This window comes from Callorhinchus milii, unplaced genomic scaffold (genome assembly GCF_018977255.1).
Source record: "Callorhinchus milii isolate IMCB2004 unplaced genomic scaffold, IMCB_Cmil_1.0 Scaffold1, whole genome shotgun sequence".
Taxonomy (NCBI): domain Eukaryota; kingdom Metazoa; phylum Chordata; class Chondrichthyes; order Chimaeriformes; family Callorhinchidae; genus Callorhinchus; species Callorhinchus milii.
In genome coordinates, this window is record NW_024704742.1 from 71,291,510 (window position 1) to 71,318,755 (window position 27,246).

A 27,246-nucleotide genomic window follows, 5' to 3' on the forward strand; every position below is an offset into this window, starting at 1 on the left:
GTCACTGGACTCAGAACAGGAGCAGGCGTGGCTGGGGAACAGGATAGAAGTGAAACGACAGAGAGAGATCTTGGGTTCAAGTCCTGGATGAGAGCTAACTTTCTTCAGTTGAACATCAACAAGACTGAGGCTCTCCTGATTGATTCTCGTCAGCGCCTCCTCACCTCAGGCACTGACAGCATCACCGTCCTTGGACCCACACTCCAGCTTGATAAGCCAATCCGGAAACTTGGGGTCTTGTTTGACCCTCAACTATCCTTTCTACCCCACATTCGTTCTGCCTTCTCCCACCTTCGCAACGTCACCCAGCTCCAACGCTGTCTCACACTGCAGGCCGCCGAAACCCTCATACACACCTTCATTAAATCGAGGCTCGACTATGCAAACTCACTGCTTGTCGGCCTCCCCAACTCCTCCCTCCATGGGCTGCAGATCATCCAGAACTCTGCAGCTCATGTCCTCTTTCACAATAGGCTCCGTGACCCTATCACCCCCGTCCTCACCCGACTCCACTGACTTCCCATCACACAGAAGATACAGTTCAAGATCCTGGTCCTCACCTTCAAGCCCTCCACGGTCTTGCTCCCCCTACCTCTCCAACCTCCTAACCCCTTACCATCATGTTCGCTCCCTCCGCTCAGCGGGCTCCGGCCTGCTTCACGTCCCCCACCTTGCTCGCCCCACTATCGACGGGCGGGCCTTCCTCCACCCTGCCTCCACCCTCTGGAACTCCATCCTGTAGGCCAACCGTCTCGCCCCCTCCCTCACCACCTTCAAGATCCACCTCAAGACCCTGCTCTTCGATCATGTTTTTGATCTCCCTGCTTCCCCCCCTGCCCTCCCCACTCCCGACCCCCAGCTCATGTCCGAAACTCTGTCTGTCCAACGCCTTGGGACGTCCTTCCGATGTGAAAGGCGCTATACAAATGTCATTTTGTTGTTTGTTGTAGTTTGTCATTACGCAGTTGCAGACTGAAACAAACCCTCCATTGGATATTCCATTTCCTGCCCATGTCGCAAGGTTACCCACGGAATGAACGTTAAACCAGTATGTATGAGGTGGCAGCCTGCACTGGTGGTTGCATTCTCGCCTCTAAGTAAAGCGGATGTGGGTTCAAGCTCATATAATCTGGGCTGATGCTCCAGTACACTGCTCAGGAAAGCCCCTCATTGTTGGTGGCAGTGTCTTTTGGATGAGGTGTTAAACAGAGTAACATCTGTGCCTGTTCATCAAAGATCCAGCAACAGTTCTCGAAAAAAGAAGGGAATTTCTACCAGTGTCCTGGCCAACCATCCTCCAGATAAAATCGTTGTTGAGACGTCTCAAAGTACTTCACAGAATATCTTGTAAAGTGAATTGACTGTGAGCGAAAATTGACCATTCACTGCATGGCTGTTTGTGGGACATTGCAGTATGCAAATTGGCCTTTTGCCTATAAATGCACACCCAATATACTTCACAGAGAATCCTGCAAAGCGCTTTGAGAACATCCTTTCAATGTGAACAGCGCTGTATTAGATGTAAAGATTATTATTATTACTAGCACAGGTGTGCATTTTGAACACTGTCGAGTGCAATTGTCTGGGACATTTCAAAAACAGAATACACAGTCAATCCACTTTACAGTATATTCTGTGAAGCGCTTTGAGACGTCTCAATGACGTGATAATGCACTATATCAAATGCAAGGATTATTATTATTTCAGTCCTTCCTATACATTGTTATGTTCTCAACAAACAATGTGTAGAACACTCTTTTATTTTAGGTCTCCAGTTACAAAATCCAACAGTCACATGAAACACCCTCTACTCAGTTCTCACTGCTTCCTGCTTTCTCTCCCTCCTGATCTCCTTCCATTCATCCAAGTCAATTGGTTCTTATTTATTAATTAGTATCCAACATACATGTAGTGAGCACTTGGTCAGCTCTCGACATCACCCAGCATGAAGTTGAGGGGAGATTTATTCGATACAAAACAGCAATAATTTAATGTTCAAAATAATGAGGGGTTTTGATCGAGTAACTAAGGAGAAAATGTTTCCTCTCGCGAGTGGGTCAGTAACCAGAGGACACAGAGTTAAGATGATTGGCAAAGAACCAGAGTGGAGACGAGGAGAATTTTTTTTACCCAGAGAATTGTTATGGTCTGGAATCCACTGCCTGAAACAGTGCTGGAAGCAGATTCGATAATAGCTTTCAAAAGGAAATTGGATAGGTATTTAAAAAGCAAAAAATTGCAGGTCTATGGGGTAAGAGCGGGAGAATGGGACTAGTTGGTAGCTCTTTCAAAGAGCCGGCACAGGCACGATGGGCTGAATGGCCTCCATCTGTGCAGTAAAATTCCATTATTCTATGATTCTAAGTGCCAGTTGTTATTGTGGGGGGAGCCCAGTAATGGGAGTATATTGTAATTGGCGTTCAAAGTGCAGATAATTGTGTAAAACACAAAACAGCAATAATTTTCCACTCACAGCTTGAATAATACAACAACAAATTGCATTTACAACAAATTGTGGAGTCCTGTAGCTCAGTGGTTAGAGCACTCGCCTCCCAAGCGAGAGACTTGGGTTTGATTCCCGACAGGGTGAAATGTTGGGCAAGTTTCCTTACTCCTCACGCCTCTGTTCACCTAGCAGTAAGTAGGAACCTGGTTGTTAGCCAATTGATGAATCGCTTTTCTGGAAGTAATAATTCCTTTTAAAAAAAATTGGTCACTTCAATCCACGACTCTGTAGGGCACTGCTGTGTGCAAATGGCTGCCGCGTTTCACCCACAAAATATACAGTCAATTCACTTTATCGTATATTCTGTGAAGCATTTTGAGACGTCTCAAAGATGTGATAAGCGCAATATCATTGCAAGGATTATTATTATTAATTGCCTTTCACATCGGGAGGATGTCGCAAAGCCTTGGTTTCCAGGGAAGCAATCATAATGAAGCAATTACTAATGAAGCAACTATTGGTCTTATTTAAGGTCTGGTCAGAATTTTAAAGTAGATTTCAACCCTCTGGTTCTTCTATTTAATCAGCCCTGCCCCTCCCGCTACATGTTCGAAATTCAATCCATTCTCAGGCTTAATAATAAGGATTATTGTTATTATTATCTTGTGGGGTTGGGCAGAAAGGGTTATAGAAATGTAAGCATCGAAACGTGCAGAGACTAATTTTTGTAGACAGTCTTAACAGCAAGTTTGTGAAACTCAAAATAGCCAGATGGAAAGGCCAGTGATTGTTGGCCATGGGTTAAACAGGCCATTTAAAGGCTCCCCGAAGGACAATTCAATGTCTCCTCTTTCGGGAGAGCATTTAAATTGTCTGTTTATCCCATGGCTCTTCCAAACGACAGAGTTCCCTCAATACTACACTGGAGTGCCAACTGAGCTCTTTTCTCAAAGAGCTCTAGGCTCTGAGCTCAAACATGGGGCTTGAACCCACAACCTTCTAACTTGGAGGCGAGAAAGTGCCCAATTATAGCATTAATGTAGCGCTTCGAAACACATGTAAACATTTGACACAAAATCATCTTCCTTATAGTCGAATACTATCTCTGCCTCAATCCTAATTCACCCCAAATTGAAATGAAAAGACTCCTCAACTCATCGTTGGAATAATAAGAGTAATCCTTGCATTTAATAAAGCGCCTTATCACAACATTGAGAATCTCAAAGTGCTTTGCAGGATACTGTAAAGTGGAGTAACTGTGTAATTTATGGCCGAAATACCAGCGGCCAGTTGTGTACAGCAGTGTCCCACAAACAGCCATGCAATGAGTGACCAATTTTATTGGGGATTGTTGGCCAGGACACCGGGAGAGAAACAACAACAACAAAATTTGTATAGTGCCTTTCACATTGGGAGGGCGTCCCAAGGTTCTGGATTCCCTTTTCTTTTTGAATAGTGCTATGGGATCTTGAATATTCACTTGAACAGGCAGATGGGACCTCGGTTTAAGATCTCATCCGAAGGACGGCATCTCGACAATGTAACACCCATCCAGGGCTGTATTGGAGTGTGATTCCAAGTACCGACGTAGGGTGTGAACCCAGAAACCACAACAAAGATACATTTTTATGTATATTGTGTAAAAGTAAGTTATCAGTATTGGTGTGTGGATACTCAGCCAGCACTGTTAAGTGCTTTGGGATGTTCTCCTGATATGATAGGCGCTGTATAATGTAAATTTGTATTATGTTCTCTTGTAAAGATCTCAGGTCAGTTTGCTGCTGGCCAGAATGGGAGGACAATGGGAGCCTGGGTCTCTGGTGCTTTCCTATGCGCAGTAAATTCTCATTGCCTTTGGGGATAACTCAGATGATAAGAGCATAGATTGCTGAAAAATATCTTCACTGTTTGTGTTTTCCTGCTATCTACAAAGCGATGGTCATCACGTCCTCTTTGCCAACCGCTTACACATCTTCCTACCCCCCCACCCACCCACCTTCCTATTTAAGGAAATTAACTGGGAGGACATTTCCAACCAAATCAATTATATATTCCTGAACAAATGGGCGCTAATAGCAGGACAAGGCTAGCTTTCAAACCATGCAATCAAAGCAATGAAACCTGCCACATAAGCCATGATATGCTTTTCCGTCCGCACCGCCTGCCCACTCACAATAATAACAATCCTTGCATTTGATATATCACGTTTTCACATCTTTGAGATGTCTCAAAGCACTTCACACAGTGGACTGGGAGCCTGAGCTAGAGGTGAGGGGAACTGAGGAGCATGGCGTGCTGCGGGGAAAAGATGACCAACAACAACATCATCAACAACTTGTGTTTATATAATGCCCTTCACACGTGATAGTGTCTTGGAATGTCATCAGAGAGATATGTATTTAAGACTAAAGGCTTTAGAGTTGGAGTCCTGTAGCTCAGTGCTTAGAGCACTCGCCTCGCAAGTGAGAGACCTCAGTTTGATTCCCAGAGGACAAAACCTTGGGTAAGTTTCCTTACTCCACATGCCTGATAATAATCCCTCAAGAAAAAAAAAGAATAATAATTTGGTCACTCAATCCACGACTGATTGTGGGACACTGCTATGTGCAATTAATTGGCTGCCGCTTTTCACCCAAAAAAATTCAGTCAATTCACTTTACAGTATATTCTGTGAAGCGCTTTGAGACGTCTAGAAGACAAGAAAAGCGTCATCCCAAATGCAAGGATTATTATTATTATAAGGAATATACTGTTAGATGAATTGACTGTATATTTTGTAAGCGAAATGCAGCAGCCAATTGTACACAGCACAAACAGTCGTGGATTGAGTGACTGAATTATTATAATTTTTTTTTCTTGAGGGATTCTTACCTTCCAAAAAGCGATCCGCCAATCAACTAAACAACCGGGTACCCACTTACTGCTAGGTAAATACAACAACAACAACAAGATTCCATTTATAGAGCGCCTTTCACGTCGGGAGGATGTGAAATAGAGGCGTGTGGAGTTAGGAAACTTGCCTAAGGATTCGCCCTGCTCGGGAATCGAACCCAGGTCCTCTCACTTGCGAGGCGAGCGCTCTAACCACTAAACTACAGGACTTCACAAAGTCCTGATGGGAGCTTAGGGCACTCTGAGGATGGGTTAATGTTCTAGAGCAGCTTGTGAAGGAGGAGGGTGTGCAAGCATTTGCTGAAGAGGACGTGAGATGTATCACTTTGTAGTTCTGGCCTCCTGCATGTCCCTCACGCCCTCCACTCCACCATCGGTGGCCGTTCTTTCAGCCACTACGCCCCGAAACTATGGAACACTCTTCCTGTATCCCTTTGCCTTGCCCCTTCCTTCCCCATCTACTGGTCAGGCTTGAAGATCTTCCTTTTCCACCGTGCCTACTGGCACCCCTCCCCCAGACTTTGCGTCAAGCGCTCTGGGACACTCCTCTGTGTGAGGGGCGCTATGTAAATTCAAGTTGTTGTGATCTGGTGATGTTTACCCACCCAGTTAACCCATGATCCACAGCCACGGGAGCTTAAAAGCACATAAGCTGTTTTTTTGGGGGGGTGAGAGAGCTCTTTTGAAAATGCCGATTACCAACAGAACAATTCACATTTAGAGAGTGCCCTTCATGACATGAAGGAGTCTCAAAGTACTTCACACAGTGGCCTGGGAGCCTAAGTTGGAGGTGAGGGGAGCTGAGGAGCGTGGGGATATTGCGGAGAATAGGTGATCGACAATAACATCATCAACAACTTCTGTTTATATAGTGTGCTTCACACGGATTATTGCCTTGGATTATGATCAAAGAGATAGATATTAAAGACAGGCTTTAGAGGTGGGGAGGGAGTGATAATGTCTCACAGAACATGGAGTGGGAAATGAGAGTATGGATAGTGAGAGAGAGAGAGAGAGAATGGGCCTTGGTTAGACAGGTATGTGTAGAGAGGAGCTGGAGAGTCTGCCGAGCAGGCCATTAAAGTGTGACACTCATCCGTCATCCAGTATCAAAGAGGATGCGGACCAGAGACCCCAGTACGGACAATTGCTCCTCTCCTGAAGAGTTTGGCTTGTGCCTGGGCTCTGGTATCTTTGCAGCCTTAGTGACCATTCTTGCACTGCAAGTCGAGAGAGCGAGCACCAGGCAGGCAGCCTGTTGACCTTAGCATCACAGGTAAGGCTTACTCTGCCCCACCCGACAATCCCTCCCTGCACTCTCTCCAGCAGGGAAGTCGCTTGACAGTGATCACAATTAGGGGCCCTGGCTCATACTCTCACCTACTTAGCCTTGGGGCAATGAGTTCCATTTAGGCCTCTCCCACCACTGTCTTGAATAAGTTTAACTTAGCACAGACCATAAAACACACAAGAGATCCCGAACCTCTCATGTTATGACAACAACAACAAAGATTGCATTTGTATAGCGTCTTTCATGTTGGGAGGATGTACCAAGGTGCTGGACAGTCAGGAATTTGGACTCAAGCTGGGGGTTGGGATCAGGAGAGGTTGAGGGCAGGGAGGGTAGAAGGGTGGCCGAAGGCACGGGCAAAGATGAGGGTTTTCAGACATGCCTTGAAGGAGGCAAGGGAGGGAGCGAGGCCAAGGGGCTGTGGGATAGAGTTCCAAGAGGGTTGGGACAGAGAGGCTGAAGGTCCGACTGCTGATGGTGGGGCACGTGGAGCAGGCCAGAATCTGAAGAGTGAAGGGGCGGACAAGTTGATACAGCAGGGGTAGGAAGGAACAAGGCCATATATGGCTTTGAAAGTTAACCTCCCAAAGATCAACCACATTAAAATGAGACAACAACAACAACTTTGATTTATATAGCGCCCTCCACGCCGGACGGCGTCTCACGGGCAGAATATTGGAATATTTTTAAACAATGTCTCAATTTACAAGCCAGTTTGCAAATCAACGTCTAAATCAATACTGAATTCATGGATGTTTTCTCAAATTTCCACATGATCCGAAGCCTGAAACTCCTCTTAGATCTGCCAGCTATGTCACTTTGTCTTCGAATTTAAGACGACAGAGAATTGTGTAAAATTCTTAAATCCAGTCGTAATTACAGAAAACGGTTTTCCGCAGTTCAGCACAGTTCTGAGTGATTTGAAGATTAAATGGACTGAAAGATTAAGACTGCAACAATTTGCATTTGTATTGCACCCCTCACATAGGATAAAGTCTCAGCGCCGTTATTATAATAATTCGTGTATTTGCAATAGCCCCTTATCACATTTTCGACGCGTTATTGTTATTCAAGAATTTTCCAGTTTGGCACAAACTGACACTTTAAAACACAACGGCCTCAGGGCTGAAGACGAGGAGGGGTTTCAGGTCCCAGATGTCACAGCCAGATGCAAAGCGTGAAGTGTGTTTTTAACACTAACCTCTCTCTTGCCTTTGCTAGTACAAGACATGTGTTTATCGTTCGACACGATCCACTCTATCTGCAAAGCAAAATTACGAGCATCACAAAGATGAACAAGAACATCGAGCGCAGCAATCGAAGTAGCAGAGAAACTCGGACGCATCACCTCACACGCGAGTCATCCAGAAAGTTCTACAACTCTCCGTTTGTTTTCCCGGACGTTTACACCCAATAATAATAGTAATAGTAACAATAATAATAATCTTTGGATTTAATTCAGTGTCTTATCACACCATCAAAACATCTCAAAGCTCTTCACAGTGAACTAAATGACTGACAAGTCCCTTCACTCCCTGGCACTTCCTTTTCATTTCGACCTGTTTTCTCTCTACTCCACTAGCCACTGACTCCATTCGACTGGCTCTGGCCTCCTGTTATCATTCATCCCCTCTGCTCCCACCGCCCCCATATTTTCAGCCACTACAGCCCGAGGCTTTGGAACTTTCTCCCTCAATCCGTCCCCTTGACTCCTCCTTCCCCTCTTTTAGATCATGACTGAAGACCTTCCACTTTGACGGTGCTTACAGTCAGCTCTTCCCTCCCCTGGCTTGGCATCAGGTTCCATCACTGGTAAGTGCTCTGAGATGCCGCTCCAGGTGAAGGATGCTGTGTAAATTTAAATTGTTGTTGATGTGTATTTTACAGGCAAAAGTGACAGCCAATTTGAGCACAGCAACGTCCCACAAACAGATATGAAATGAGTCACCAATTTTATCTGGAATGTGTCGGCCAGGACACTGGAGAAATTATTTTCTCCTTTTGAATAGCGCACAGAATCTTTAACGTCCACCTGAACAGACACACTGGGTATCTTAGTTACAACAACAAAAAAAATCCATTTATAGAGCGCCTTTCATGTTGGGAGAACATCCTAAGGTGCTGGACAGTTGGGTCAGGACCCGAGCAGGGGGGAAATAGTCAGGGTGAGGGAAGGGAGGGAGCGAGGAGGGGGTAGAGAGTCGAGAGGGGAGCTGAAGTTACAGTCAAAGAGTTACTGTCTCAGCCAAAGGACGGTACTTCCTATTACAAACAGCCGAAGAGGAGGGTCTTGAAGGAGGCAAGGGAAGGAGCGATGCAAAGGAACTGTTGGAAGCAGAGAGGCTGAAGGCCCAACCACCGATGGTAGGATGGCAGAGCAGACGGAGCGGACATGGAGCAGACTGGAGCCTGCTGAGTGGAGGGAGTGGACAGGGCTCTATGGAGTTAGCAAATCACAGAGATAGGGAGGAGCAAGACCATGGAAGGCTTTGAAGGCGAACAATGTGGCACTCCCCCAGCACAGAGCTGGAGAATCAGCGAGTGCCAGCTCAAGTTCCTAGTGTTGGACTGGAACTCACAACTTTCCTGTCCCAGAGGCAAGAATGTTACTGACTGAGCCAGGGTGAGAGCTATGCAATAATCAAGTAGCCAAAGGTCTGTTGAAATGTCTGTGTGTTGAGCAATCTTCAGAGCAATTTTGCGAAATTGAGGTTATCATTCCAGAACCACGACAGTACTGATGATGGCATGTGGAAACGTGCAATGGGGGGAGAGAGAAACAAAGAGGGAGGGAGAGAGAGAGGAAGAGAGGCCAAGTGAGAAGAAAAGTCAGAGCACAATTATTTCGCAACCATTTGTCTGTCACTTCCTTCCTATGGAAGGAGCTCAGGGAAGAGAGAGAGGGTGAGAAAAAACTCTTTGGAGTCCCATAGCCTAGTGGTTAGTGCACACAATTCAATTCCTGGGCAAGGCGACACCTTAAGCAAGTTTCCTTTACTTTACACGCCTCTGTTTACCTAGCAGTGAGTAGGAATCGAGTTGTTAGTCAATTGACGGATTGCTTTTCTGGACTAATAAATATATTTAGTCACTCAATTGTTTGTGGACAATTGGCTGGAATATTTTACCCACAAAATGCACAATTAATCAACTTTACAATATATTCTGTGAAGCACTTTGAGATATCTCAACGACGTGATAAGGTTCTATATGAAAAGCAAGCATTATTATCTTGTAACCATATCTCCATTGCCCGTGACACCCATAAGGACAGGGTCCAGCTCAGGAACAATGTAGTCTGTAAGGGTTAAGTCTACCTTTAAGAAATTCCGTGTAACTGAGGTCAAGCTGAGGGAAAAGATGGCGTTTTTGGCTCCCACATAGAGTCGTTGCCGCGAGCTGTCCACCAGGAAAATGCTGTAGTTCATGAAGACCTTCTCAGAGAAGCGACTGACGGATGGGGACTTCTCCAGCTCTGGAATGAGAAATAAAAGATGCTCCTGTAAATAGAATCCTCTCAACTGAACCTATTGCATGTAATATCAAACCATCGCCAAGAACTTCACAGAATTTTAATAATATGCCCCACAAACAGTCGTGGATTAAATGACCAAATTATAATTTTTTTTGAAGATATTATTACCCACCGGAAAAGCAATCCGCCATTCGACTAACAACTGGGTTCCTACTTACTACTAGGTAAACAGAGACGTGTGGAGTAAGGAAACTTGCCCAACGTTTCCCCTGCCCGGGAATCAAACCCAGGTCCTCTTGCTCGCGAGATGAGTGCTCTAAGCTACAGGATCTCCACAATTTTGCTGTAAAGTGCACTGACCATTCACTTGTAGGCAAATGCAGAAGCCAATTTGTTCAAAGCAATGTCCCACAAAACAGCCATGAAGTGAATAACCAATTCTATCTGGGGAGGACACTGAGGGGGAGATCCCATTCTCTTTTCCAATAGCACCATGGGATCTTTAACATCCACCTGAACAGGCACAGGTGGGACCTCAGTTTATCATGTCAGATGAAGGATAGCACCTTTGACAATGTAGTGCTCCCCCCAGCACTGCACTGGAGTGTCATCTTGGATTGTGGGCCAATGTGGCTTCTTGAACCCATAACCTTGTGAGTCAAGAGGTAGCAGTGTTAATGACTGACCCAGGAGACCACTACAAAGGGCTGACCGCAAACAAAAACAGCAGAGAAACAAGAGAGATTGGAGAATAATAAGCCAATAATGCATAAAGATATAGGAGGAAGGAGAGACTGAGAGGTCAGGTGGTCAACAGGTTTTGGGGTGCTCTGATAGAGGTCCTTAGATAATTAAAGGGATTGAGAGGACAAATGTGAGGAACTATTTCCAACTGGTAGATAATTTGAGGCAAGAATTTAAGATTGTAACTAAGAGCATGAAAGGGAATGTTAGGAAGGATTAATGGAATGCATAACTATTTGCCAGGGTTGGGTGGTCAGAGCAGGCTTGACTGGAGGGTATGGGGAAAGAATGTACAATTGGGATTAAGATAGATGACTATTGGAGGAGCAAGCAACGACACTAATGGCTATTAAATGTTAAATGGCCTGCTGATGACTTTTTATGTTTTATGGGTTTATGGAGGCGCTCGGAAATGAAGATAGTGGGCGATGAGCCCCATTTCAACACTGGAAGACAGTATGAGGTATTTGGAACTTTGAAGGAACAACAACAACAAAAATTGCATTTATTTAGCATCTTTCACATCAGGAGGACTACCCAGGGAATGTTTAGAGATCATAGTAGCATCAATAAATGGAGACAACGTCAAAAACATAGCACCCAAACAGATTGATAAGAGTTTTACAGCACAGAAGGAGCTCAGTCGGCCCATTGTGTTATGCACTGACTCTCAGAGCAACCTGTCCACTCAATCCCATGGGCCTGCCCTATCCCCATACGTTTTGCCCATAAAATATACAGTCAATTCACTCTACAGTATATTCTATGACATGCTTTAAAATGTGCTGATTATGTGATAAGGCGCTATATCAAATGCAACGATTAGTATTATCATTATTATTATACCCCTGTAGCTTTTTATTTCCTTACTGAAACCCACAAAGGACTCTGTTCTACCACCTTACTTAGCAGGACATTCCACATCACACATACGCTACAGGACTCACAAACCTTATGTGAAGGTCCAGCTTCTTCTTGAATGCATCCACGCTACTATACATCTATGTCCTGCCATTGATTCAACCAATGCTTCAGGCAGCGAAAACCACAATATTGCTAAAAATACAGTATACAAAATGCGTGCAGTGTGATTTGGAGACTTAAGCACAGTATCTGACAGCCGACTGACCAAAATATAACCACATTGGGGAAATGCAACTATCACGTCGCATTAAGACAATGAGAAAAGCAAATCACATGATTCATAATAATAATAATGATCCTTGCATTTGATATAGCGCCTTGTCGCATCTCCCAGACATCTCAAAGTACTTCACAGGATATACTGTAAATTGAATTAACTATATTTTGTGGACGAAACGTAGAGGCCAATTGCGCACAGCAGCGACTACATAAATGCAAAACCTCAATGCCACTGGATGTTCATCACACCTCAGTGTCTTAAATTAACAAGCTCATAATTCCGCTGCAATTCTGAAAACTAGCTCGCCTCAAAAATGAATCAAGCGACAACCGTCACAGCTAACCCAGCAGACCAAAAGTACACCTCGTCTCAGCCTTGAATGCCTTCAAATTTAGAAATGACAACAGATTGTGGAAACGTCTTCAATTCAGTCTTCATTTGAAATTCATACTTCATGTGGTGTCCTGTAGCGTAGTCGTTAGAGCGCTCCCCTCGCAAGCAAGAGGACCAGGATTTGAGTCCCAGGCAGGGCGAAACCTTAGGCAAGTTTCCTTACTCACCAGGCATCTGTTTGCCAAACAGTAAGTAGAAACCCGGTTGTTAGTCGATTGAAGGATCACTTTCTGGTCATAATAATCACTCCAAAAATAAAAAAATTCACTCAATCCATGACTGTTTGTTGGACACTGTTGAATGCAGTTGGCTGGCACATTTCGCCCACAGAATACACAGTCAATCCACTTTATAATATATTCCTGTGAAGCACTATGAGACGTCTCAATTATGTGTAAAGGTGCTGTATCAAATGCAAGGATTATCATTATTTGGAAGCTGGTTTCTTGTAATTCTTAAAAAGACATCAGCTTCCAAAGTAAGACTGGATTGAAGAATTTCCACAATTCTGCTCCCATTTCTCATGATATGACAAAATAGTTTCACAGGCTGAGAGAGACGAGGTGGAATTTCAGGTCTCTGTCAGGGCGAGCCTGTTTTCTGTCAGAAAAAGAAAAACATAAAAGGGTGTATGTATGTAAGGGGACAAACAGATGGCCAACCTGGCGGTTGAGTGGATGGGGGAAGAAAGTAGGGGAGAGGGACTAAACTTACCTTAAAAAAGTTTTGACGACATTTTAGAGTTTGGTCAGTCCTAAGGGATCACGTGTAAAGGTTTCCAACAGCTTTGATTTTAGGGCTTTGTAATTCTTAATGATACCACAATAATTCTTGTGCTTGATATAGCGCCTTTCATGTCTGGAGGCTGTCTCAAAGCTCTTCACAGTCACTTTATAGTAACATGATTTGTAGGTAAATGCAGTGATCAATTTGCACACAGCAATGTGCACAAACAACAACCAATTACATTTGTATAGTGACTTTCACGTCGGGAAGGCAGTGGACAGTCAGTGGTTTGGCAGCCACAAGCGCCACAAACAGCCACAAAATGAATGACCAATTTTATATAGCAGAATAAAATAGTGCCATTGGACATTTAATGTCCACCTGAACAGGTTTATCGTCTCATCCTAAAGATGGCACTTCTAACAGTGCATTCCCTCAGCACGACATTGGAGTTATTCTGGACTACGCAAATTCAAAGTCCCTAATGTGATTTGAATCCACAACTTTCTGACTCAGATACAAGAGTGATACTAACTGAGCCAGGTGGGTCATCTTTTATTTGGTCAACCAGGTGTCTGATCAAAGGAAAAACCATCACCAGGCTTAAGAGTAGCTAGGCTAGGAACCTAGGCGCTTGTTTAAGCCTCAACTGTCCTTTCTACCCTACCTCCATGCCATGACCTGCTCTGCCTTCCCCCACCTCTGCGACATAGCCTGGCTCCGCCACTGCCTCACCCAACAGGCCGTCAAAACCCTCATTCGTGCAATCATCACATCTGGGCTCAACTACCCAAACTCCCTGCTTGTCGGCCTTCCCAACTCTTCCCTCAACAAACTGCAGATCTTCCAGAACGTTGCAGCTTGTGTCCTCTCCCACACCAGGCTCCCTGACCCCATGAACTCCACACTCGCCCACCTCCACTTGCTCCACATCCCTCAGAAGATTGAGTTAAAAATTCTTGTCCTCGCCTTCAAGGCCCTCCACTGTCTTGCCCCTTTGTACCTCAGTGACCTACTAACCCCTTATCAACCTGTCCTCTCCCTCCACTCGCAGGCCTGCTCCACGTCCCCCGCCCAGCCCACCCCACCATCAGCGGTCAGGCCTTCAGCCTCCCTGCCCCCACTTTTAGGAACTCCATCCCACATTTCCTTTACCTCTCTCCCTCTCTTGCCTCCTTCAAGGTACGTCTCAAGACCCTCCTCTTCGACCGTGCCTTCAGCCACCCTACCCGCCCTTGCCCCAACCCCCCATCCAGCTCGGGTCCAAATCCCTAACTGTCCAGCGCCTTGGGACATGCTACCGACATGAAAGGCACTATACAAATGTAATTTTGTATTGTATTGTATCTCACCTATACATGGAAATCCCAGAGACAGAATGTTGGAATGGAACGAGCACTCTCTCCCTGGGTGAGGTGGGGCGTCTGATTAATCAGGACAGGAAGCAATGACAGATTGTGAGATTAATAATCAATTGACTCGTCTCCCGCACATCCTGTGGCTCAGGTGAGTGTGCTGTACTTGGAGGAGTGGAGCATTGCTGGTGTGATGTTCCACAAAGAAGAAACAAGGACATAAAAAGCTCTAAAAAAAAAGGTATACGCCACGCTCTGATTCACAGGCTGGAATCATAACTCAGCGAGTCATTGTAATAACTCAATCAGCTGCCAGTAATATAGTACAGGTTGCCACACTCCACTTACCACAGCTCAACGCAACATTTTATAAAATACAGAGCTTTGATAGAGTGTACTGGATTGCCACTGCTGTATGTATCATAATCCTCACTTTTTACACAGTGCCTCCATCGCCAAAACACCTGAAAGCGCTTCACAGGACACTGATTTCAAAACGACTGTGTAATTTTAGGTGAATGCTGCAAGCAAACTGCACTTAGCAAAGGTCCCACACAAACAGCCACAAAGTCAATTATTTATCTGCATTCATTTCAATGTTGTGGCCGGCCAACTTTACTATTTTGTAGGCAAACGTGGTGACCATTTTCCATGGGCATTTTCCACACAGCAAATGGCCAACTGATCTAGAAAACTGTTGGCCAGGACACCGAATGAAACTGACTTTGAGACGTCCTCCTGTGGTGGAAGTCACTGTACCAAATACAGTAAAACCCACATAGGTCGTAACAGTAACATTTAATATGACTTATGCGAAATCCGAGTTGCAGGCAATACAGTATGTTGCATAAAATCTGATTTAATCAATAATCTACAATGCACATAAGTAATTCAACGCAGCCGGTAAGTTTGTGGTCAAGACTAGGTTTCCTACAGTTCAATGCGCCTTGACCGTCGCCACATGTGCACTTACCGATAAGAATTGGAATCGCATTGAATCACAGGAGATGAAGATCTTCTGCGCATGTGGCAACAGATCAAGACTAAGTTCCCGTGATTCAATCAGCTGGTAAGTGCGGGAGTAATGAAGGGTAGGGGAGCAGTGTTACGAGTTAGGAGGTGATTAATACAACTAATGCAAAGAAATTTAAGTAATTTTGATGGAAAACTGAATGGGACTCGGGTGGGTGTAAGACTTAGGTGATTATACTATTTATAAAGATAAGACTTATGCGAGTTTTACTGTTCAAGGATTATTATACACTGTATTTCTAGTCAATTATATTTTGTAAAGCACTTTGATAAGTTTATTTTTACGTGACAGGTACAAATTGTGTTATTTACAAATATGCCTGCCATGATATTAATAAGAACTTGTTATGTAAAGCATAATACCATGGCATGCATATTTGTAAATAACACAGTCCCACGGAGTCCCAGTGCAGTGTAATGTGTTGTAGTTGTAATGTGCCCCTTTATACTAGCAGGATTATGAGCTGCTGAAGGGACAAACCAATAATGGGAGTTGTGTTTAAAACAGATTTGCGGGAATAAACAATTCTTTATGAACCAATGTTCAAAGTAAAGTAAAACACACGCGAGAGAGCTTCTGCTTTAAAAACAGGCATTTGATACTGCGCTGTATCATGTTGTCAAGATGTCTCAAAGCGCTTCAAAGAATAGAGTGTAAAGTGAATTGACTGTATATTTTGTGGGCGAAACACGGGAGCCAATTACACACAGCAGTTTTTCTGTTAAATAAAATTTCAGGATCCACAACACAAAGAACCTGCATAGTAACTGTACACCTTATGTGTGTAGCGGGGGAAGAGAGTTAGCGTTATTATTCGACTGAGAAGCTGAACATGTGAGTGATACCGTGTCATTTCCAGCACGGGTAAGTTTCACAATGCTGGTTTGCTCTTAGGGCTGGTCAGTCTTTATTACTTTGAGTCAGAATGCCATGCATTACTGTATTACCTTCTCACCTGAGTGAGCCAGGCTGACACACAATATGGGGGTACGGGGAGTACTGTCACATGAGTTGTATCCTCTTGTTGTAGAAGATATCATATGGCCGAAGGACCTTCTTCATCCAAACCAACTGTGATCTGTGTCAATTTTTTGTAATATGGCTGCTTTTATTTGTTGCTTACTGGATCTTGAATGCTTCAATAAGAACCATCAAATATAAAAAATAATAATCCTTGCATTTGATATAGCGCCTTGTCACGTTGTTGAGACGTCTCAAAGAGCTTCACAGAATATACTATAAAGAGAATTGACTGAATGTTGTGGGCGAAATTGATGGGGGGCAGGGCTCAAACATTAGCTATCCGACATTCACACCAGCAGTTCACTGGATGGCAACAGATGCTATCAGATCTACACCGAAAGTAGAACAGCACGGCATAAAAACAATAAATTGGTGTCTCATACCTCTCATGTGGGCGAGGGGACTGTTTGAAAGTGAGAGATTTTTAACTGTGTGGAGTATTTGCTTTTTGCTTAAATGCACAATGCAATTTGACAAACCTTTATACGAGGCAGTAATTCAGTAAGAGCAACCAGGCGTAGGAATACGGTGCAAACATACGCCACGTCCTTAGTTCCTGTCTTAGCTCAAATGTACAAAGGTTGCATTATACATAGCAAACATTGCAACATCTAACTATACCAAACTAAAGCACTAACCCAAAAATCATTAAATCATGAAGGGAGCTTTAATGCCAATGTGCCTCCCACTCTCTGACACTCTCCCAAATCTCTCCGCCTGGCACCCTCTCCCCGTCTTCACAGCCCTTTCAAAACCTATTATTTTTGCTCATGTCTTTTGAAACCCTCCCACCTCTCCACCTATCTAACTTCACTTTCCACTCTGTTATTTGATGTGAAGGCGCTGTGCAGGCTGCTTTTGATGATACGGCCAAGGCAAAGCATGTGGAGTCCTGTAGCGTATTGGTTAACGATTACCAACCGGAATACATACTGCTAGATAAACACGCAAACGGAGTAAGGAAACTTGCCTAAGTTTTCGCTCGCCTGGGAATCAAACCTGTGTTATCTCACTTGTGAGGCGAGCACGCTATGGGATGCCAAAAGCAAAACAATGCAGGATGTACTGTCCTTCGCATGATATTGAAACAATACAAATTTACAGTTTTGTACACTAAAACCCTGGCTACTCGGACTAATGGGGGAGTGTGGGATCTGGTCCAGCGAGTTAGAATTTCGAGCTAAGTGTAATTAATTACAATGCTGGCACCATAAAACGAGTTCCTGTCTGCCTCTTCTCCGACAATGAGGCACACCCCCAGCATTGCAATAGAGTGTCAACCTAGTTAATGATATCAAAGTCCAAACGTGGGGCTTCAACACACAATCTTTCGACTCATATTGACATTGGCTTTGAGACATTTCAACACATAGCGTGCTATAAAATGTTCTTTCTAGATAAACATGACCGATGGGAGCAAGTAACCTAAATACCTTGCGTTATTCATATAAGAACTGCCCTGCATTGCGTCAAAAAAAAAAGAAACCACTGTCTCAAGCTCAGAGCAGGGAAGGTGAGCAGACTATTCAGACTGAATTTCTATACAGGAAGCGATGAGTATGTGAAATAGTCTCGACAGGGAGGCAATGGAGACAGGTGGTGTCATCAGATTCAAGAGATAATCAAAGAATCATAGAATCTTACAGCACAGAAAGAGGCCATTCAGTCCATCATGCCTGTGCTAGCTCTTTGAAAGAGCTACTCAACTAGTCGCACTTCTCCGCTCTTAACCTATAACCCTGCAAATATTTCCTTTTCAAGTACCTATCCAATTCCCTTTTGAAAGTTACTATTGAATCTGCTTCAACCACCTTTTCAGGCAGTGCATTCCAGACCATAACAACTCTCTAGGTAAAAAAAAATTCTCCTCTCCCGTCTGGTTCTTTTGCCAATTATCTTAAATCTGTGTCCTCTGGTTACAAATTTACTCCCACCAAAGCAAACAGAATGGGACTGAAAGGTGTCAGAGAGAGAGTGCAATTTTAAAATTTACTGTATAACCCTTGAACTTGGTGGAACATAATCTTTGCTGATCCATTTATAGAGCACATTTGAAGTAATATAATGTCTCAAAGCATTTCAGAGAACCAGATTAATGAACCATAAAGTGATGCTGTACACTCCCTGTTCCTTGCCCTTTTGATTCCTGAAATTGTTGCCTCTTTTTCATAATGTGGATGTCGACAGCTGTCACGGCAGGGAATATTTTCTAACCCACCACTTCCAGTCTGACACTGCATCTTAAATGTACTGTGGGCGAGATGAGAAAACCCAGCAACCACAAGAGGCAGGCAACAGCAGGCAAAGCAGCATGTGTGGGCGAAGAATTTGAGTTTAAGTTGAGTTTAAGAATCTGTCCAGCGCCTTGGGACGTCCTCCCAACATGAAAGGCGCATTACAAATGTAATCTTGTTGTTGTTGTTGTTTAAGACGGACACTCTGATTCATCAAGGAGAATTTTCTGTTACAGGCCTCATAACCTTCCATCCCAGCACACAAACATCTTCACAGGCATCGTCACAGGATGAGGCATTGATCTCGTCTATCTGTTTCAAGAGGGCATCAAAAGATCCCTTGACACAATTCTTCCAGATAAATGATGACGTAAATGCCTTTGTATTTAAAATAGTGCAGACTCCACATTAAATTACTGGCGCTTGGAGACGTTTTGATTATAATAATTCTTGCATTTTTATAGCACCTTATCACATCGTCGACAAGTCTCAAATTACCTCACATAACATCCTGTATAGTGGTTTGACAGTATCTGTTGTCAGCAAAATGCACATTGATGTGATAAGATTTTAAAATGTGCATCTGTTTCTATCTCGCGACAAAGATTTGCATTTATATACAACAATAATTAGCAAAGCTTCATAGAGGCCACGACAGCCACTGAGCCGGGGATGGGGAGTGACTGTAGGCCCAATCAAAGAGGTTGGTTTCCAGTTGACTTTTGAAGAAAGACACAGGGCAAGACAGAGGGGTACTGGGAGGCAGTTCCAGAGGGTTGAGGCATTACGGCTTAGTTACCAGGAAATTGAAGCCAGACGCAAGGAGAGATTGGTGGATCCAAGGCTTCCCTCAAAATGTCCCCCTCCCTGCAACTCTCCTGCTCTGTCCTGCTCTCTCTCCGCCCTCCCCGTCTCCTATCTCTGCTTGAACCCCCCCCACCGCCTCCCTCTGCTCCAGCCTGGGAATCCTTCGCCGGGCTCATCGCAGCACGACGCTCGCTGGCTGTCCAGCAGCAGCCACACCAACTGCGCCATTCCCCACTACTGCCACAAGCTAACCCGGACCCAGAACCCAGGGGATAACCTCTCCTCCCTCATCCACATCCCCACCCTCCCTCTCAACCATTCCACACATCCCCCTTCCAACTGTCCACTCCACATTGGACTTCAAAATGTCCGCTCCATCTCCAACAAGACCCTCGCCGTCAATGATCTCATCCTCGATCATGGCACTCACAGAAACCTGGATCACCCAGGTGACATCTTCCCCCTCACTGAGGCCACACCACCTGGCTACACCTTCCACCATGACCCACGCCCCAACCGTCATGGTGGTGGTGTGGCCCTCATATCCAGGTCATCACTTGCCCTATCCCCCTACTCCACCGGCCCGTTCCCCTCTTTCGAACACCTTACCCTCTGCCATCCCTCCCACCTCTCTCTGAAAATTCTCTTTCTCTACCGCGCCCCAAAATCCTCCTCCACCTTCAACTCTGATATCTCCACCCTCCTTGCTTCCCTCTGCCTCTGCTCCGACCGCTTCATCATCCTAGGCAACTTCAACCTCCACTTCACTCCCTCCTGCTCCACCTCCTCAGACTTCTCCTCTCCTCTCTCAATCTCTCCCTTCACATCCACTCTGCTACCCACACCCACGGTCACCCACTCGACCTGGTGATCACCTGGGGCCTCAGCGTCTCACATGTCACCATCACTGACAAGGCCATCTCTGACCACCATCTCCCTCAACTCCCATATCCCCCTCACCTCCCAAACTGCCTCCCAATATTCCCGATCCTTACCCTGATTCACCAGCCACCTCCGTTTGCTTAAAGGCCAGGTGTGGTAGGCCGAACGCACTTGGCTCAAATCGGGCCTAACTGTCTACATCTGGCTGGACCTCATCAAGACCTACCGCTCCCTCCTCAGCCAAGTCGTCCTTCTATTCCAGGTTAATCCTGGAGGCGAAGGGCAACCCCAGGCTCCTGTTCTCCACCACCAACCGGCTCCTCCGGCCTCCCCGACACGCCTCGCAGATACTTTCCTCTGACTCTCACTGCAAGAAAATGCTGGACTTCCTCGAGTCCAAAATCGAGGGAAACTTCTCAGCTGCTACTGCCCTCCCAACTTCCACCCCCTCCCAACCCCCAACCCACACAATTACCCATCTGACAATTACCCATCTCTCTCTCCACACCTTTGAACCTGTCACCCCCTCCTCTGTCTTCAACACGATAACCTCCATGAAGTATACCACCTGCTCCCTCGACCCCATCCCCAGCCCTCTCCTTAAATCCAAGCTCCAACTCCTTGCCCCACTACTCGCCGACATCATTAACCTCTCCGTCATCTGGCACTGTTCCTTCCCCCCTCAAAACAGCCACTATCACCCCCACCTTGAAGAAACATTCCCTTGACTAATCACAGCTGCCCAGCTACCGGCCCATCTCAAATCTCCCCTTCCTATCCAAGGTCCTAAGTGGCTCTCGCCAGCGCCTCCGCACCTCAGACACTGGCAGCATCAGCCTCCACGGCTGCACACTCAACCTCACTAAGCCAATCAGGAACCTGGGTGTCTTGTTTGACCCTGAACTGTCCTTTCTCCATCACATCCGCGCCATGACCAGCACTGCCTACCACCACCTCCGCAATATTGCCAGACTCCGCCACTGCCTCACTCCTCAGGCTGCCGAAACCCTCACCCACGCTTTCGTCACATCAAGACTCGATTATGGGAACTCCCTCCTCATCGGCCTTCCCAAATCTTCCCTTCACAAGCTGCAGATCATCCAAACCTCTGCAGCTCGTGTATTCTCATCACCAGGCTCCGTGACCCCATCACTCCCACCCTCGCCCGACTCCACTGGCTCTCCATCCCCCAGAGGATTGAGTTCAAGATCCTCATCCTCACTTTAAGGCCATCCATGGGTTTGCCCCCTCCTACCTCTCTGACTTGCTGACTCCCTACCGATCTACCCTCTCCCTCCGTTCATCGGGCTCCAACCTGCTCCATGTCTCCCACCCGACCCGCCCTACCATCGGTGGCCGGGCTTTCAGCCTCTCTGTTCCCACGCTCTGGAACTCCATCCCACGGTCCCTTCGCCTCGCTTCCTCCCTTGCCTCCTTCAAGGCCGGTCTCAAGATCCTTCTCTTCGATCGTGCCTTTGGTCTCCCTCCCACCTCTCTGCCTTCCCTCACCCCTCCCCCACGCTCAGGTTCTGACCCCTGACTGTTCAGCGCTTTGGGATGTCCTCCCAACGTGAAAGGCACTCTATAAATGTAATTTTGTTGTTGTTGTTGTTGTCTTGTCCGTCATGTTAGGGCAATTAAAGTTGATGCCCATCCAAGTATTGATACCAGACAGGCAGGTGGTCAGAACATCAATGGACTTGGACTTAAGGCAAGACTTAGAAAGATAGATCTTGGAGATATCTTGCATAGAAATACATACAGGCCCAACTGGTACCTGGCATTCAGCTTTTACACATGGTCAGCAGAGGAGAGGTAACGAATGCTTTTATATCAACCCTTTAATCACAGTTGTGTGTCCCTGCTGTGCTAAGTAGGTCTTTTAAAATATTGTAGCAGGTGAACACAACAATGGCTGCAAGTGAAATTAAAATCTGAGGAATAATAATCCTGAGACGTCTCAAGGCGCTTCACAGAATATACTGAAAACTGGATTGACTGTGTATTTTGTGGTCAAAATGTGGCAGCCAATTGTGCACAGCAGTGTCCCACAAACAGTCATGGATTCAGTGACTACATTTTTCTTTTGGAGGGATTATTATCTCTGGAAAGCGATCCGCCAGTCAAGGATGCATAAAACAAAAGACATGAAACAAAGTGAGTGTGAGATCTCTAACGTGTAACGAGGAAGAAAAAGAAATGAAGAATATAAGGGATGTGGTCAATTTCAATACTAATGGGAATCCCTACCTGCTGATCAGGTTTAGCCCGCATTCTCCAAGAAACTGTGAGTAACCAAACAGAGCTCACAAACGTTCTTCTTCAAGATGGGACGTGTCGTGATTTCTCATCTTTCACCTGTCAGGCTCTATTCTGAAAAGGGATTCCTGCCTCAGCGTTTTCCCTTTCAGTAACTGGAGGTGTGGTGCAGTAGGAGGGAATGGACAAACAGAAAGGCAAAGAGTTCTGATTTCTGAACTGGATTGAGCACATTTAAAAGCTGCCTTAAACTTTGCCCTAGGCACTGCTTTAAGATTCCTGCGTCAAACCTTGATTTGATCAGGATGAGAATTTCAATTATTAATAATAATATTACTTACATTTGATTTAGTGCCTTTCATGTCGGGAGGACATCTCAAAAACCTTCCTTCACAGGATATACTATAGTGGAGTGGAGTGACTGTGTGTGTTTGTGGGTGCACGCCACAGCTATTAGTGGAGTCCTGTAGCTCAGTGGTTAGAGCACTCGCTTCGCAAGCAAGAGACCTGGGTTTGAATCCCAGCAGGGCGAAACATCGGGCAAGTTTTCTTACTCCACACGCCTCTGTTTACCTAGCATTAAGTAGGAACCCAGTTGTTAGTCAATTGGTGATCGCTTTTCCCGTGGTAATAATTCCTGAACAAAAAAAAATTACAATAAATTGGTCAATCAATCCACATCGGTTTGTGGGACACTGCTGTGCATAATTGGCTGCCGCATTTCGCACACAAAATATACAGTCAATTCACTTTACAGTATATTCTGTGAAGCGCTTTCAGAAGTCTCAAAGACGTGACAAGGTGCTATATAAAATGTAAGCATTATTATTATATACTAATAAAACAGTGTCTGTCTGCGTTTCAAGAAGGATCTCAATAACCTATTGACGTAGAGGCATGATGTATACCTCATCGAAAAGGTCTTGCATCTGTGAGTGACATGGGCATATTTGTTTTCGGGTATCTCCTATCGTTTATGAGTTATTTCAGTGCTGCGTTTTTTGCTGCAGTTATACTTGGTGGCTGTTGAGTCAAAGTGGCACTGTGGCATCGTGCGTCACAGAGCACCTACGTATGTACACATGCACCACAGTTACACCTGGTGGCCGTGCCAGCTGACCATGGCGCTGTGGCATCCTGTGTCACAGAGCACATACATAGCCAAGTGGAGGGAACAAAATAAAGAACACTGGCAAAGCTAAGCCACAGCAACAACAACAAAATTACATTTTATAATATAATAATCCTTGCGTTTGATATAGACTTCTAGACGTCTCAAAGTGCTTAAAAGTCAAAATTTTAAAAGTTAAAATTTTTAAAGTGCCTTTCACATCAGGTGGACATCCCAGTGATTAGAAATTATACATTTATATTGATCATTACAAAGATGTCTCAGCGAAAAACAAACCTTTCAAGGATAAGTAAAAATGCTAGACGAAAGAGAGAAGGCCCATTAAATGAAACTGAAGAACAAAGTCCTCCCACAGAAATCCTCCAAGATGAGTATAAAGATGAAATGTCTGTCTATATGTCTGTCTGTGTGTCAATCTACATTCTATATTGGACCCTTAGGTTGCAAGCGAAGTTGCAACAGGTACAACTAGTTATTATATAAAACTGTATAGCTTGCCATTGATATCGGGGTCTGGTAAACTTTCCCGCTGCTTGTTCAGCTAGGACCACCCTACTTATTAGAGCTTTGGTTTGCAGGGTTAACAGGAGCTGAGTGGGAAGATTCCCAGCTCCCAGTGACTGCTCTGCCTTTCCAGGTCCTTCTTGTGAGCCAGGCTGGGATGGGCTGGCAGTGTCCTGGAATACTGTGGATCCGCCTGGCTCAGGAACTGGGCTACCGAGACCGCCACAGAGGGCTGGCGCTTTTCTGACTTTCCGTTGCGAAGCATGTCACCTTGGAGTTCGTTTAGCTCCTCGGTGACATCCGTGGCAATGGAATGTCAGAGGACATTCACCCATCGAGTCAAATATGATGCCAGCCCTTCCACTACAATTATCTGCTCTAACTCTAGTTTCCTGTTCTTTTCCTGTAATCTCTTAAAATTCTTCCTCTTCAAATACTTATCTCATTCCCTTTTAGCTTAGCTTCAGTAATCCTCTGTGTGAAATAAATCTTCCTAATCACAAATACAAAGTCTTTATGAGGGGAAAGAAGTTCATCTGACTAATGGTTAGAGTCAATTACATCTAATTCAGGGGACAGAGATTAGAACCCTGCAGTATTTACAAACAACCAATCTTGGAAATAATCTAATCTTTAATGTGGCATCTTGACTCAGTTGGTCACTCTCTCGCCTAACGGAAGTGTTTGCAATTATAAAAGTGTGTTCGATAAAGTTAACATCAATAGGCTGTTCCCTCTGGTTGGGCTGTCTGTAACAGAAATATACGATAAGAGATTAGTGGATCGAAAAGGGACAAATCAAAAAGAATTTAGGAGGAACTGCTTCATGCTTAGTGAGATTGTTGGACTCACTGCCTGAAGCAGTGATTGAATCAGATAGTGTAAATGCATTCAAAGAAAGCTAATCCTTCACACAACGGAGAGGGGAATAGAGGGTTTGGGAGGGAGGGGGGGAGACTCGCGTGAAGTATAAATACCAGCTCGGTCTGCTTGGGCCGGGTAACCCATTTCAGTGCTGTACTCTCCCTCAGTCCCTCCGCCTACTCTCCCTCAATCTCTTCGCCTTACTCCCTCTCTCCCCTTTTTCAAGTCCCGCCTTAAAACCTTCCTTTCCGACCGTGCTTACGGTCACTTATGGGACCACCCAACCCCAGTTCGGAGCCAGACTCCGCCACTGGTAAGCACTCTGAGTGGAGGGCGTTATATAAGTGCAAGTTGTTGTTGTTACATTTTGTGTGAATCTTTGTAGAAGGCTGTGGGTTCAAGCCCCACGTCAGGAGTTCATGCTTACAGTCCAGGCTGAAGCTTCTGTGGAGTACTGGGGTGGGGGTTGTGGAGGGGTGCTACTCTGTCCTTGGGTGAAAGTAAAATCGGGTTGCCTGTTGAGATTGACACTAAAGATCCTGCGGTGTAATTTGAAGTGTGTGTAAACTGGCTCCTGTGTTTGCCTACAAGTATAAGTGGTCACTATGCTTGAAGTGAAGTGAAAGGCGCTTTATCAAATGTAAAGAATCTTTAAAATGTTTTCTGGCCAGTACTTGATCGCCACCTCCCCCGGACAATACAGCTTCAGAAGAAGTAGATTTTGTCTGACAACTTACATTTTTTTTTGGAAGATGTGACATACTTATTGTACAGAAGGAAGCATATGACAGTACCTAGACTTCTAAAAAGGCTTTGGCAGGGTAACATGCCTTTACAAGCTCTAGTCACGGGGACCAAGAGTAAGGCTAAACAGATGAAAGCCTGGCTCAGTTAGTAGCACTCCCGTCTCTAAGCTAGAAGTGTGGATTCAAGTCCCATGTCAGGACTTTGAGCTCAGTCTAGGTTGACACTCCAGTACAGTCCTTGGGGGAGCACAGCATTGTCATAGGTGCCATCCTTTGGACGAGACATTAAACCGAGGTCCATCTGCCTGGTCAGGTGGATGTTGAAGCAACTTCCTTTTTTCCAATAGCACTTTCGAATCTTTAACATCAATCTGAACAGGCAGAGGTACCTTGGTTTAATGTCTCATCCAAAGGATGGCACCTATGACAATGCTGTGCTCCGCTCCCCCAGTCAGTTCAACGTTAATATTTCATCACCAACTCTAGCACTGTAATGGATTGTCAGCCTGGACTATGAGCTCAAAGTCCATGAAGAAGCCGGGGAGGGGGAGTGTTTGTTCTGTGTCAACAAGCTTTGACACAGAAGCATGAGCACTAACAACTGAGCCTGGCTGATATATAAAGGGCAACATTGCAGTGGGGGGTGGGTGGGCAGATGTGAACAGGCAGCAGTTAAGTTGCATTTGGGGACTCCAGAGAAGGGATTAGCCTTTAAAAAAGACAAATAAGCAGTAACCAATATTTTTTTCAGGAAGTCATGTACCATTAGGCAAGATTAGATTACAAGCAGTCCCTTCCTATCATTTTTAAATGCTTTTCCTACAAAGGAGCCCTTTCAGTACTCAACTGTCGTGTACGCACCACTGGAAAACAAGCAACTGTATCTGCCACCTGCTGCTTAGAGAATGTTCTTTTTGTAGGATAGATTCGATTATAAATAAAACATGAATTCCTTCTGTGATGTGATAAAATGCTTCAAGGAGCTCCAGAAGGCCATAATTCCACAAAAGTCAAAGTTGGTCTTTACTGGGCCCTAAATGCTCCCTCCTCCTCCTTCCCTGAAAGCATATAGTTTGCTCCAATTGGTAGAACTCTTTCCCCTGCTCTGGGTTGAAAGTTGTGGGTTCAAGCCCCACATTGGGATTTTGAGTTCCTTGTATTCCAAGCTGACACTCCAGTGCAGTCCTGGGGAAATGGTGCATTATCAAAAGCACCTTCCTTCAGGTGAGACTTTAGAACAAGGTCCCTTCTGCCTTTTCTCCATGTGAATTTGAGCTCACAGGCTAGGCTGACACT

The 27,246-nt window shown here is 45.1% G+C and overlaps 1 protein-coding gene and 1 non-coding gene across 2 annotated transcripts in view; one reads left to right on the plus strand and one right to left on the minus strand.

Moving 5' to 3' along the window:
• The window catches only part of sema4f (sema domain, immunoglobulin domain (Ig), transmembrane domain (TM) and short cytoplasmic domain, (semaphorin) 4F), a 72,827-nt gene that overhangs the window by 26,454 nt on the left and 19,127 nt on the right, over positions 1-27,246 (minus strand). The window contains exons 2-3 of the mRNA XM_007906670.2: positions 9,947-10,104; positions 7,831-7,890 (exon numbers count right to left, since the gene is read on the minus strand). Of these exons, the coding sequence (XP_007904861.1) occupies positions 7,831-7,890; positions 9,947-10,104 (218 nt within the window). The remainder of the gene's footprint in view (positions 1-7,830; positions 7,891-9,946; positions 10,105-27,246) is intronic.
• On the plus strand, positions 2,519-2,590 carry trnag-ccc. The gene has a single exon. It is a non-coding gene; the product is annotated as a tRNA-Gly (tRNA).